Below are 12,920 nucleotides of genomic sequence, written 5' to 3' on the forward strand. Positions count from 1 at the left end.
TTTCATGATAATGCATATGAACTGTGTGATCTAATTTAACACCTTTGAATACATATCCATGACTTCACAAGAATAAATTGCAGGTGTTGGTATTTTGAAAAGTATTTGCCAATCATTCATGATAAGGTAAACTTCCAGAGTATTTTTCACACAGCTGCTGATAGTGCTAATTTGGGTGATATTTTGCTTCTAGTATTTGTCTCAGAGAAATCTAGAAATTGCAGGATTATACTATGGAATCAACCAGGAAACTCAATTAATTAAAACATCTTAAATAGTTTCTGTTTTGGGGAACAGCAGTATTCAGTGCTTGGCTGGGTGTGTAAGAAACTGGACCAGATCTAGTGCAGCAGCGCTTTCCAATTCCTGGGCTATTCTGCTTTTTCAAAGTGTCATTTATCTGTACCATTTCTTTAGCCTTAATCAGCAGATATACCCTTCTTAATTTATTTTGGATATTAGGACTACTATGGAACTTGTTACGTGGAAATATGCATTTCCTGGTTTTAAAGATGGCATTTTCCTGTAGAAGCTGTTTTTTCACTAATATATATATATGTATATATATATATGTGTATGTATGTATATATATATATATATAGAATGCTTACAATAGAAGAATGCCCAGTTATTATAAATAAAAATTGTGGTCCCATACAAATATCCTTGAATTTTGCCTTGTGTAACAGGGTGAAAAAGTAAGTAGTGAGTTGCCAAAGCTTATCAGAAATAAAACCTTACAGTTCCTGATTTTTCTCCTGTAGTTACAGGGAAAGGGGCATCCACAGGGCTTGTTCTGGAATCCAGTGGCACGCATTTCAGGATTCATTTGGGTTGCTGCAGTACGTGTTGCTGCCTTATTAAGTTGCATCTACTTCATAGTCATTTTTAGATTAAAGAGGATTAAATTTTGGCTGTGATGAGGAATTAATGATTTTTGGTGACTCCAGAAAACTTACTTTATTGCACACTGTGGCGACGAAACAGAATTGCAAGCACTGCAAATTTAAGTGGCTGTTAGCATGAGAAGTAATTGGAAATAACAGCTCACTACATTAAAAAAAAGAATTTCAAGGCTTAACAGGCTTCTCTCTCAAGTCTGTAACACAATTAACCTCTAAGTTATCTAGTAAAATGAAAACTCTTCACCTTTCATAGGAGAAGCTGGTAGGGGTCATGTTATGTGAATAAGATTACAAGGAGAAAGCAGTCCCATGTCAGCTATGTAAGGCACAGGTCTTAAATTTCTGCAGGGTGTAAGCAGAGATTACACATTTCTTACTATGAGTTGTCAATGATGGAAGAGTTGATGCCTTGTTAGTTGATGCAATGCAACAATTTTTACAAGGAGAGAAAAAGGTGTTTTAGTCTGGACAGAAAATGTCTTTGAAATAGTACAAGAAAACAAGGAAGGAACTTTTTAAGGGACAGGGAGACTTAGGACAAGGAAGAAAATAGCTTGCCAGGCGTAACAAGTGGTTGCCAAGTGTGTTTATCAAATATAGTCTAGTTGGACTGCTCCGTCAGGGGATCAATAGGCCAGGCACCTACACCTGTGGTACACTAAACTAGCTATAGCATCACAACTACATTTTTACACCGATAACCTGCAACTTTTGTGTAAAAACAGAAATCTCTGTGTTTTGGCAACAACCTGAATTATACATGTTAAAGTAGGATAGAAGAAATTTTGCATACAGCTCTGTGCAGGTACTCTTGCCGTTTCTGAACTTCTCCAACTGAGAAAAAATTTCAGGTCCTGAACTCTCTTCCCTTTTTCAAAACCTGCCAAAGGTCTGACTTAATCCCAGTATCCAGTCCACTGTGAACGCTCTCCTGTGGCTGGTGTTAGCCATCTATCCTAAGAAGGCAAATAACTTGAGCATTGTCATCAGGAGGTGGTAACTGTGAAATGCACAGTGGTAACTGTGAAATGCAAAGTTTCTGAGGTAAGAACAAGGCGCATGAAAGTATAGCAGTGTTCTTTTAATCATTGCTGCATTATGAATAGAGTATTAGAAAAAGTACACTTATCAGTGCTATGACGTGTTAGGCTCTGAAATCACATACTTTATGTTATGAAGAAATAAAATTTTAGAAACTGATAAAAACAGAAGGATAATTTAAATATCTTAAGACATTTTTGTCTATTTAGATAAATACAAGTTCTGTATGTGTTCTGCTAGCATATGCTGTGACCAAAATAATATTTTTTGTAGACTCTGTTTACATATATATAGACATATATATTATTTTATTATATATATTTTAAAGTATTTGTCACCTTGCGTAAATAAAAGTCAGTGTCATAGCGGTTAAGTCTGTAGCTTGCATTAACCAAATTATACTTAATATCTGAAGAGTCAGGAGAGTCTGAGCTGATTCTTCAATAAATAAAATGTGTACAAATGTATTGAGAGTCAATAATTTGTCGTGGGACTCGAACTGATTAATTCTAAGTATAATAGATTTGTATAGATTCAAAAATAATATCCTCACCCTATTCTTGGATTGCCAAAAAATCACACACATAGCAAAAATGCAGACAAATCTGAGGTGTTTTCTTGGAAGTCTCTTAGCATGATCTGTCTCCAAGAGACTCCTGTTGTGAGGAAAAAAAACCCACCACAAACAACCTTGTTCCTTCTGTGTGTGGTTTGGTTTTGGTTTTTAGTTATTTTGAACAGTCTTTCACGTACGTGAAATAAATTCTGCTCTTTATTCCACCAGCAGAATCCTTCTGGGCTCATTAGCCTTTAAATTATGTAGTGGGTAATCTGTTTTCATTCATAGTGTTTGTAAAGGAAGATTATGGACAGTTTCTTTTGGATCTTCTCTGCTGTTCCTGAGACGTGTCATTCTGAGATTATTTTTTTCCATCCTGTTTCCTTGTCTAGTATCTAGCTCTTTTACACCAAGTGATCACTTCCATTAGGATTTTCTCAGATTCTTAATATCTGTCTCAAGGCTATGCCATTCTTATGCACAAGTAGTCTATACATAATATTATCATAGATCTGTGCTATTTTAAACAAAAAAACCCTGAAAACGGAGGAACCACATGGAACAGCATGCTTTCTTTTTGTGGGAAGGCACAAAGTTCCTTTCATACCCAAAAATAAATTTGGTGTATAGGCAATAACAAAAGACAGTTAGGAATTGTAGTTATAAATGGAAATGCCAAACAGAAGTTCATCTGCAGGCTTCTTTCCTGAACACTCATTCCCCTATGATTTCTGTAAATTAGATTAGATTAACAGTGTTATTTAAATGAAACACGGAAACAGCTCTGAGCATACAGAAAGTAGTATAATCTAGAAGCTTATTTGTCCTTGTTTATCCAGCCTTTGGTTAACTGAGGCTTCTGGTTAACTGAAAGTCGGTCGTGTCCCCTGACAGCCGTGTGCACTGTGCATTACTCCCCTGCTCATCCGGAGAGACATCTGAAGCCTTTGGAATAATGGAGTTGTGGGTAAGTGGGTGAGCACGGCGTGAAGCACATGGCTGTCTGGGGACATGACCAACTTTCACTTAACCAGGCATGTCAGTTAACGGGGAGTTAGAAAAACACATTGCAGGAGATGAAGTGTCTGCGTGCGTCTGTGTGTTCATTAGCTCTCTGCTGTTAGATGGTTTGTATCAAAGTACGTATTCAGGAGAATTGCAAAACAAGCTGCCTCTTTGCAGTTAACCAGGGACTGCCTGGTGTTTGTGCTGTGACCTTCTTTCGTTAGTTGACCTTAAAAGTAGCATAAGTAAATAATAAAAGTCCTTGAAACTAAATATCTGAAGCTATTCTGCAGTATCAGACTGCTTTTGGTTTATTCATTCAGTTCAGTTTTAATTGCGATGTTAGGTTCACAGCTGGTGGGACTGGCTAGGTGGAGCAGTGACACCGAGCAAGCGATTCAAATGTGATAGAATATCCGCTTTGTGAGCACAGGGAGCTGCGCTTTCAGAGAGCGGTAAAGGGCGAAGAATGGCCAATAACAACACTTCATTTCTGTGGTAGCAGCATCTGTTTAAATGATTGAGTGGTGTTCACAGGGCTCTTCAGCTTTGCTTTCTATTAGGAGGATTGCAGCTGTAATACAAGGCTGTCTCTGGGAGGCAGGGGGATGCTTCTGAAAGGCTGACTGATTGCTGTCAGACAGAGGTGATCCTCTGTGGGCGACAGAGCTCTAAGGTCATCCTCTGAAAACTCCCCTACCCCGTAGCTACGGAATAATGTGCTGTGGTGTTGCTGTGAGAGGAGGGACTGGCACTGTGAGTGGAGGGAGCAAGGGCTGTTCTCCACTAGCAGAGCACAATTGACAACTCTGGGGGGGGTTGGACTTCAGAGAATAGCCTGAATCTGTGTTTATGTATTTGCAATGCAAAAGAGAACCTGTCTCTCACGATGTAGGTGACCAGGAGCTTGGGTGTTGCGGTGAGAGGTGAGGTATAATAGAGGAGAATCTGGTGTTGGTATAACTCTAGAAATGAGAGGAAAAAAAGTAAAGCATTCAGAGTGATGCCTCTATTTCCTTTCCATTTTTCTGGAGAGAATGTGTTCAGGATGGCAGCACAGGAGAGACTGTGACATTAAGGACTGCAACTTCTTACCTACTTATGTGTCTCTAATAAGATATTTTAAGAATTCATTTAACAACAGAGGGGGAAAGGAAGGGATGGAGCATGGTGAGAGAAAAGCTGTTGATTAAAAATGGGTGTTTAAGTGCATTTAGGTCATACCCTGTGGTTTAACTTGATTTGGAGAGAGAGAAATGCTTAGTGTAGGTTCTGAGAGACTTGGGAATGCACTGAAGTTGAAAATAAGAGGTAATTTGTCTCTGCAAATGGAGTTTTTAATATTGACTTTGCTGTGTTATCTAAAACATAGGTACATGCAGATATCTGGTGTAAAGTATTTCCTTAGGGTCTGCTACTGCATTCTTATGCTTTAAATGGTAGGTTGCATATCTAGATGTTAGTGGTGCTTTATAGTGCCTTTTAAATTGTGTTCACAGATCCTTACCAATTTCTTTCTTTTTTCTATTTATTTTATTTTAGGGTTAAAGAGCCCCTTCAGGACAGTGTAATAGCTACCTATGAAGAACATGAAGATAGCGTATATGCAGTTGAATGGTCCTCAGCAGACCCGTGGCTGTTTGCCTCTTTAAGTTACGATGGGAGACTTGTGATTAACAGGGTTCCCAGAGCTCTTAAATATCATATACTGTTATAATTTGTTTGGATTCTGGTGGAGTTCTTATCTTGATGTACATAAATGGTAGGTATTATCTAGGAGGTTTTTTCCATTTCTATTTTTAGTAAGTATAAATATTAAAAATTTGTTAAAAATACCTGTACTGATATAGACACTTTTAATTTGTCTTTTGTATTTGCCTCGAAAAACTGTGATGCATTTTCGGAAGGCTGTGCTACTCAGATTATTTTTTTTTTTTTTTTTTGGCGGGGCTAATAACTTTGTGAATTATAAAGTTTCTGGAGATACTGGGTACTTCCCATGCTGCTGTTGCTTTATTACTTCAGCTTTTGCACGTATAGTGGATTACAGAGGTGTTATGCTGATATAAAACTGGGACAATGTAGGGTGCATGTAGCAGAAGTGACCTACTTGTTTACAAGAATAATATTTTCCCCTTCTGATATAAGCAGCTTTCTGCTCTTAGCTAGGCCCACATTCTGCTAACTATTCTGGTCGTTCTTCAGTGTTTAGAGATAGAGATACAGTTGGGAATGGTCTTAAAGGCTTTCTTAATTCAGTCATATATTTTAAATGCTTTTTCTCCTGTTTTGCCTATCTTAAGAAGAAATGTTAATCGTGAAGGTGAAACCTTCAAAATATATTTTTCGTTTAAGCCTTATGGTAGTATTAACAAAGTACCATCCTTTAATTTTCAAACTAAATGCAACTTTGAGCTACATGTTATTGGGAACATATTAATCTCTACTGAAATCTCGTATTCTCATAATGTATTATCCCATGTTTATGGAACTTTGTTGTGCTGTAGTGTATTTTGAGTGACTCTGGAGCTATGCCATTGTTAGCCTGAAAAATCTCTTCAGTATTTGTAAGTAGTCTCTCTCCTTATCCTTTTGGCCCTGTGTCATTCCATGGTATGCTGGCATGATGCTGCAGGCTTTCAGCAAAGCACTAAACAGCCTGAGCTCTTTGCAGTACCTGACCTGGCACTGGTGACTCTCTTCTTGTTACAAACGCTGGGAACAGGCAGGTGCTGTGTGGCAGGAGACTGCGCAGACACCCCCACACACTTCCCCGTGTAGCTTATCTTAAGATGAAAATTCCACTGCCTTTTCATTGTGTACTCAGACCGACCTCCGCAGTAATTATTCCCTGTTGCCTTTTCGTCACTATTATTTCCCATTAACTTCAGAACGTGGGTATGTACAACGGTGTTAGTTCTGGTGCCGTTGTGTAAGATCACTCTGAAGAAATGGCAAGAACATGGGATGGAAAGATCAATACCAGCCTCTTCCCATGATTCCTCCCGTTACTATGGCAACTGTTGGTGTTAGTGTTGAGGGACAGCCTGCTGCTCACCTCTGCTTGTCCTTGCCCATCCTGGGTCGAAATATGTCCTAATGTGATTTGTTGCGTATACACTGCTTCTGTGAGAACACGCTTTGAGAGCGTGACTGACTGCTATAGGCCAAAATGTCCAGAAACCATGGAAGCTTAATTCTATTTCTGGTTTTCTTAAAGAGCTGGTTTGGAAGGATTCATAGAGTGAAGTAATCTAATTAAATAATCTGTGCTATTTTTTGTATTTGTGTTATGATGCTGCCTGCCTGCTCCAGAGTGAGTACACTATTGGAAATTCTGATGGTCTGATTTTCTGCGTTAATATTTTAAACTTGTGTTAGTTGAAATTGTCTCAGTCTGTAATTAGGCATGAGTTATTCACCTGTATACTGTAAGAAAAATTACATTTCCAAATCAAGTAGTGCTTCAGCTGTCTGAATATCAAAATCCTTGGTTGCTGCAGCTTTATATGTGGAGCTCTCAAACTTCAGACACAAAACCTTATGGTGGGTTTTGTTGGTTTTGGTTGTGTGTGTGTGTGTGTGTGTGTGTTTCCATGTCCCCTCCCCAAAAAACCCTGCAGTATATCTTTGGTATGCAACAGAACTCTTTAAAACTTTCTTCACATTAGCAATAAGGGTCTAATGAAACTTTAACGTATGTGGCTTGCAGTGTGAAGGTGACAGGGGATTACATAACAGTATGTGGGATTTGATTTTTTTAACATGTAATAAATGTGGGACAGATTTCAGACTAATTTTGATGTGACTATTTTCTTTCTTTTAACAAGTTGGAGAGGTCTGTAAACAAATATCAAGAAATATTTTATTTTGTTTAAGTTAAGTGTGTATAATATCAATAGGGAAGAAGAGAGGGGATGAACATTCGGCAGGAAGGGGAGTAGCAAGTCAAATTTGAATGAAATATGTTACAGTAGAATCAAGAGAGCGGGGTGGGTCAAGTTTTAATCATTTTCATCTGTCTATAAAGCGGGATCTGAGCTATATGTACAGCCCTGACAGCAATATAGAAATGACCTTCAGAAAGGGAAGACTTTTGACAAGGTTTCATCCCAGGCTGTTAGAGAAAGCAAGCTGCTGTAGGGTAAGAGGGAGGGTTCAAACATAACTGGTGAAAAGATAGGAAGCAGGAATAAATCATCACATTTCTCAGCAACAAGAAATTACCAATGAAGTCTTGCAAGGATCTGTGCCTAGGCCTGTGCCTTACTTGTGACCCTTTTAGAAAAAGGGCTGCATAGAAATATGGCAACGTTTGCAGATGCTGTTCAGAGCAGTAGAGATGGCTGTCTGAAGAATTATGGAAAGGCCTTGTTTTACAGAGTACCTGGATGATAAAATAGTAGATGAAATTCAGTACAGGAAACATGAAATAACAGATATGGGAGAAAACATTCATCTTGCATGGCTACTGGGGACCGTCAGTATATGGCCATTACAGATTGGAAATAAGATCTTAGGGTTTTCATAGATCTTTAAAAATGTCAGCTTAATAGAGGTTAAAAATTTAATTAAAATGTTGGGAAATAGCAAATAGAGAATAAAATAGTGTTGTTAATCCATTAAATAATAGATATTTATAAATCTGTGGTGTGTGTGCATCTTGAATGCTATGTGTAGTTCTGGTTTCTTCGATCTCAAACCCAATGTATTAAAACTGGGAAAGATTTCAGAGGAGGGTGACAGGAGTGATGAATAGCATGCAACACCTGTATGAGGATAACTAAATAGACTGAAAGGCAGATGGTTGAGAGGGCATGATAAAAGTCCATAAAATCACAAGTGGCAGAGGGAAAGGATGAATAGGGAATGATTGTTCACTGTCCCTCCTGATACCACAACTAGAGGTTATTAAATGGAATCTGCAGGTGGTGGCTCAGAGCATACAAGATGAGGTGGTCTCCACAGGCATGAGGGTGAGCTATGGCACTTGTCTTTAACAACCCCTTCCCCCCGCAACAAAAAAAAACCTCCCGAAGAAACAACAACAAAAAATCTCATTAATGTTAAAGTTAACGTGACTTGAAAGTAACTGAACTGCTACTTGTAAGATGAATCCATTAAAGGCTGCTGAATATAAAGGCAGCACCTCTGGCTTAGAAAATCCTTTTGAACCATGAATTGCTGGGCACTACAAAAAGCACTTGCAGAGAATCCCTGTGTGCTTGTCCAGTCTTTACTTACCTCCCTGGACATGTGCTATTTGCCACTAAAGGTAGAAAATGGAAGTTAAAAATAATAATTTATTCTCTGAAGCTTTGTCTCCAGTGCTGAGACAGCATGTTGCTCCTGCATGTTTGTCTCGCACCTGTTTACTTTGGTTGCGAGTTGTGTTTGAGGGGATTTCAAAAAGTACTCATGTCTGAGTTGAATGTCATATAGAATCTCAGTATTATTTCTGGAAACTACCTTGTTGCAAAACACTCCTTGGCAGTAAGACTGTGGAGGCAAGATGATTTCTGTACAGCAGGGAGTCCATCACCGCTTTGGAAGTTCAAATCATGTTCTAACTGAAATCACAGCACTGGCTTGTTTCAGTGTCTCATAGAGTCATATATCAGAATTGGTAAGCACATAATGGTTGTGTTTTCAAACCAGCATCTCTTAAATTATTATTCTTTCTTTTCAGACTGACTCCAGGTAAGAAGCTTTAATAAGTTTTGGTTTGGAAAAAGGGAATTATGGTATTCCTTAAAAATGTCAGATGTTGCTATCTTAAAAGTTGTTTTATTCCACATCTGATGGTGAAAATCTTTTCTTTGTCACCAATGTAATATACATGTCTGGTATGGAATTGCTAAAACACTTGAGATGTGGTATTTTTATTCCACATAAAGTGAATTATTGGAGGAGAAGGGAATTGATAATATTTTTAAAGGTTCGAGCATGACATAAATGAGGCTGACCAAAGTCAATACGAGTCTTGGCCATTTAATGAGAAGCTTGAAGTAACAATCTCTTTCACTTGAACTAAAAATAGTCCTTACATAAAATTACATTTATACAAATAAAACAAACCCCACAGATCTCCAAAAAGTGAAACCCCTCAGTACTGACTTGAACTTTACCTGTGGTGTCAGTGTTAAAATTAGCCTGACCTGTACTGAAGCCCATGAAGTTAATGAACTTGTCAGCATTTGAATTAATGAAGAACATGTAATGGAATAGGATGGGTAGACTTCATGTTTGCTCTAGACCAGTGGTGTCAAACTCATTTTCACTGGGGACCACATCAGCCTTGCAGTTGTCTTCTAACAGCCAAATGTAATTTTAGGACTGTATAAATGTAACTACTACTACTCCTCCTAACTACACTGGACAAATTCTCCTTACCTCGTACCTTTTCATTTCACAAAAGTGAGTGAAAATAAGAAGCTGTATGATCTGGATTATACTTGACACTAAAATTAGGTGAAAACGGTGCTTTGTAAAGAACTAAGCTGCCTAACTATTGTATTTTCCAGCTGACAAGAGAAAGTATTGCTTCTGTGTTTGTCTTTTCATTTAAAATACCCAAGTCTTACAATCCAGTACCTCTTTGCAGTGTTTGAGACTGAAATTTTACAGCTATAGTATCATTTGACAAGAGTCCGACATGGTTAGACACTGTGAGGTTGATATGGCTTTGACATAACTGAAGCAATGAGAAGGTAATTGTTAGTAGTGGTGTTTGGATACAGGCTCATAGTGCTGTAGAGCTGCTATTTGACTTCACAGAAGGTATCGAGGGGTGGTGTTCTTTTTAATTTTTCTAAGGAATACAAAGAAAGTGCTTAAAACTTTGTTGTGGAGCCTGTGGTATGAAGGCCATTCTGATGCTGCAGAAAGTCTATGATTTCTGCAATAGCAAGTGGAGGGACTGAGAGAAGAGTGCAAATCAGTTTTTAGAGAAGCCTGTTCTTCCCATAACAGGAGCTGCTGGGTGTGAAGCTGTGGACACTCTCCGGAACAATTGGTACATTGCGCCTGCTCATTCCTCCTGCCACTTCAATCAGTGAGGAGCTAGCGAAGGGAGAAGAAAACAGAGGTTTGGAGGAAAAGACAAAGGAGAAGAAAAAGTAAAAGGAAGACTAACAAATACAGAGTGAAATGTGAATTGCGAAAGATAAGATCAGGGAAAGATCAGTTTGGAAAACAGGAATAGGAAAGCTGGGATAAATTGGCAGTAAATGAAGAAAAGCAAAATATAGAAGGATAAGGAGTGAAAAACTAAGAAAAATATGTGTTTGCTTGTTTTGGCTATGATATTAAAGGTCCTTTAAAATCTTCTGTGTTATTCCTCCTGTGTTAAGTGTTTTAAATGCTAGAGAATTTCCATTTTATATTGCAGCCTTTTAGTTCTGATATTGGAGGTGGTTCATGCAGGATAGTTCCTGTCAAGTTTTTAACTGATCCATACGTTATTAATCTGAACTTGTATGTTTTAAGGGGTCATGTTTGTTAGCTGGTCATTATTCTTTTCAGAGATCAGGTTGCACATGCGAGCAGCTGCAGTCTGTTCCGGTGCAAAGTTACCAGATTGGGTAATGAACCCGAGGGAGCAGGATCCTGAGAGGCTGTAAGAACATTTCAAGTGGGCTGTTTCTTGAGTCACGCTATTTAGATCTGCAAAAGTATCTGTTTATGACAGACACTGTTTATCCCCTTGTTTATGACTTCAGGTAAGTATCCTAGTCAGAACAACTCAAGATATTAGATGTGATTAATGAAGTATCTGAGTCACATCCTCCCTTACAGCGAACAAATTTTGATCTGTTCTTGAGAAAATCCCCCCTGTTCTGGTGCAGCAGCAGCCCCAACTTCATAAAGGGGTTTTAGTGCTCCAGCACAGAAGGTTGCTTTGGGGAGAAAGAGATGAATGAGTCTTGCTAAATCCAGGAGCCAAGCTCCCTGTGTGGAGATGCATGGCAAATGTGTGGGTTGCTGTTGCCCTGGAGCTACAGCAACAGCTGCCAAGCAGCTGGGCTGAGCAGAGAGGACCTCTAATGTACCTTCTCAGCAAATTGTCCGTTTATTCTGATGCTGCCCCGAGTTCAGGATTTTGGCAAGAGGAACTATGGAAAAACTTTTTAACAGGATGAATTTAGAAGAGTATGGGAAACCTTGGAAAACCCAAAGATACTACATGCTAATTGGGAAGTCTGGATGAGCTGAATCCTGGAGTGGTAATAGACTTGGCAGACAAATTCTGTGAACCACTGCCAGTTTCTAAAAATTTGCAGAGGGCTGAGAAGACAAAGTCTGGAAAACAGCAGAAGTGGTATTGGTGTTTGGAGCTGTGTGGAACAGCAATGCACCAAGTTGGATAAGGAAACATGTTTTTATTATGTATGTTGAAATTATGAATGTTTTATATGCCTTTTTTACTAAGTTGTTTGTTGTTTTTGTTTGGTTTTTTTTTATAAACACCAGTCAAAATAGTAACAAATAACAGGAATTATGTGATCGCATCCATGCAACAAAGTGCAGATTATCCGTGGCGTTGCAAAAAATACCCAGAATTATAATCTGAACATTTGTATTATTTCCCTTACAACTCTCTGTTCTCCAGAGAGGATGGCTGGAAAGTAGTATATAATAGTAAATGCAACTTGTCTCCACACACAGATTTAAAAATAAATAATAATAATAATAAATATATATATTCTCTTAATTTCTTATAATGGGAAAGTGTTTCTTCTAAAGAAAACAATGAACCATCCTTTGACTCTGTTCATGGAAAGTTGGGGGGGACAGGAATACCTGGAATTTACCTTTGCAGAGATTATGAACAGTAATGATTTGTTTTCTGGCATGCAGCTGGTGGGGTAGCACATTCACTTTGGTACTTTCATCTCAATATACAAGTTATCAGTATTTTACACAGAAGTTACCTATCTAAAACTGCTTCCAATAAAGGATTATTGGACTCATGACAAGGATATACCAACACAAACAGGAAAGCATCATCTTAAAATTAAGAATGTTTCCTTCTCCATAGGAGAGTGGCTGTGTAACACGTTTATTTGCAACTACAAAAGAGTTAGGCTTGGGTGCATCCATGTCTGCTGGTAGCAGCTGCTGCGTAAATGGAGCCATGGATACTTTGATGCTGCTACTTTAGGGGTTTTTTTGGTGTATGTGTGTTGTGTGTTTTTTTTCCTTCTCTCTAGAAGTCAATCTGGGTGAAATGGGAGAAATCTGGTAGATATATTATTATTGGAAGTCTGTTAGGAAAAGCACAAATGGAAACTTCATCACAATGGGAGCTGTTAATCGTTCACAAGGCAAATACCACAGAGCTTCAACAACTGCTCTGACCATCCTGTCAGTTGTGACTGACAGTTACTTGGATTCGGTTTCCTAGATAC

The 12,920-nt window shown here is 38.4% G+C and overlaps 1 protein-coding gene across 11 annotated transcripts in view; it reads left to right on the top strand.

The window, feature by feature from the left end:
• EIPR1 (EARP complex and GARP complex interacting protein 1) overlaps positions 1 to 12,920 on the top strand; it is a 140,283-nt gene that overhangs the window by 74,106 nt on the left and 53,257 nt on the right. For 4 of the 11 annotated variants that reach the window (XM_065055970.1, XM_065055975.1, XM_065055980.1 and 1 more), the window contains one exon: positions 5,053 to 7,307. The exons of 1 other annotated variant lie outside the window; for it this stretch is intronic. In XM_065055970.1, the coding sequence (XP_064912042.1) occupies positions 5,053 to 5,227 (175 nt within the window). In that variant the 3' untranslated portion in view covers positions 5,228 to 7,307. Of the gene's footprint in view, positions 1 to 5,052; positions 7,308 to 10,482; positions 12,211 to 12,920 lie in introns of those variants that run through there. 6 more of the 11 variants (XM_065055971.1, XM_065055976.1, XM_065055981.1 and 3 more) reach the window with 2 other exon arrangements.

Source organism: Columba livia, chromosome 3, assembly GCF_036013475.1.
Source record: "Columba livia isolate bColLiv1 breed racing homer chromosome 3, bColLiv1.pat.W.v2, whole genome shotgun sequence".
NCBI lineage: Eukaryota > Metazoa > Chordata > Aves > Columbiformes > Columbidae > Columba > Columba livia.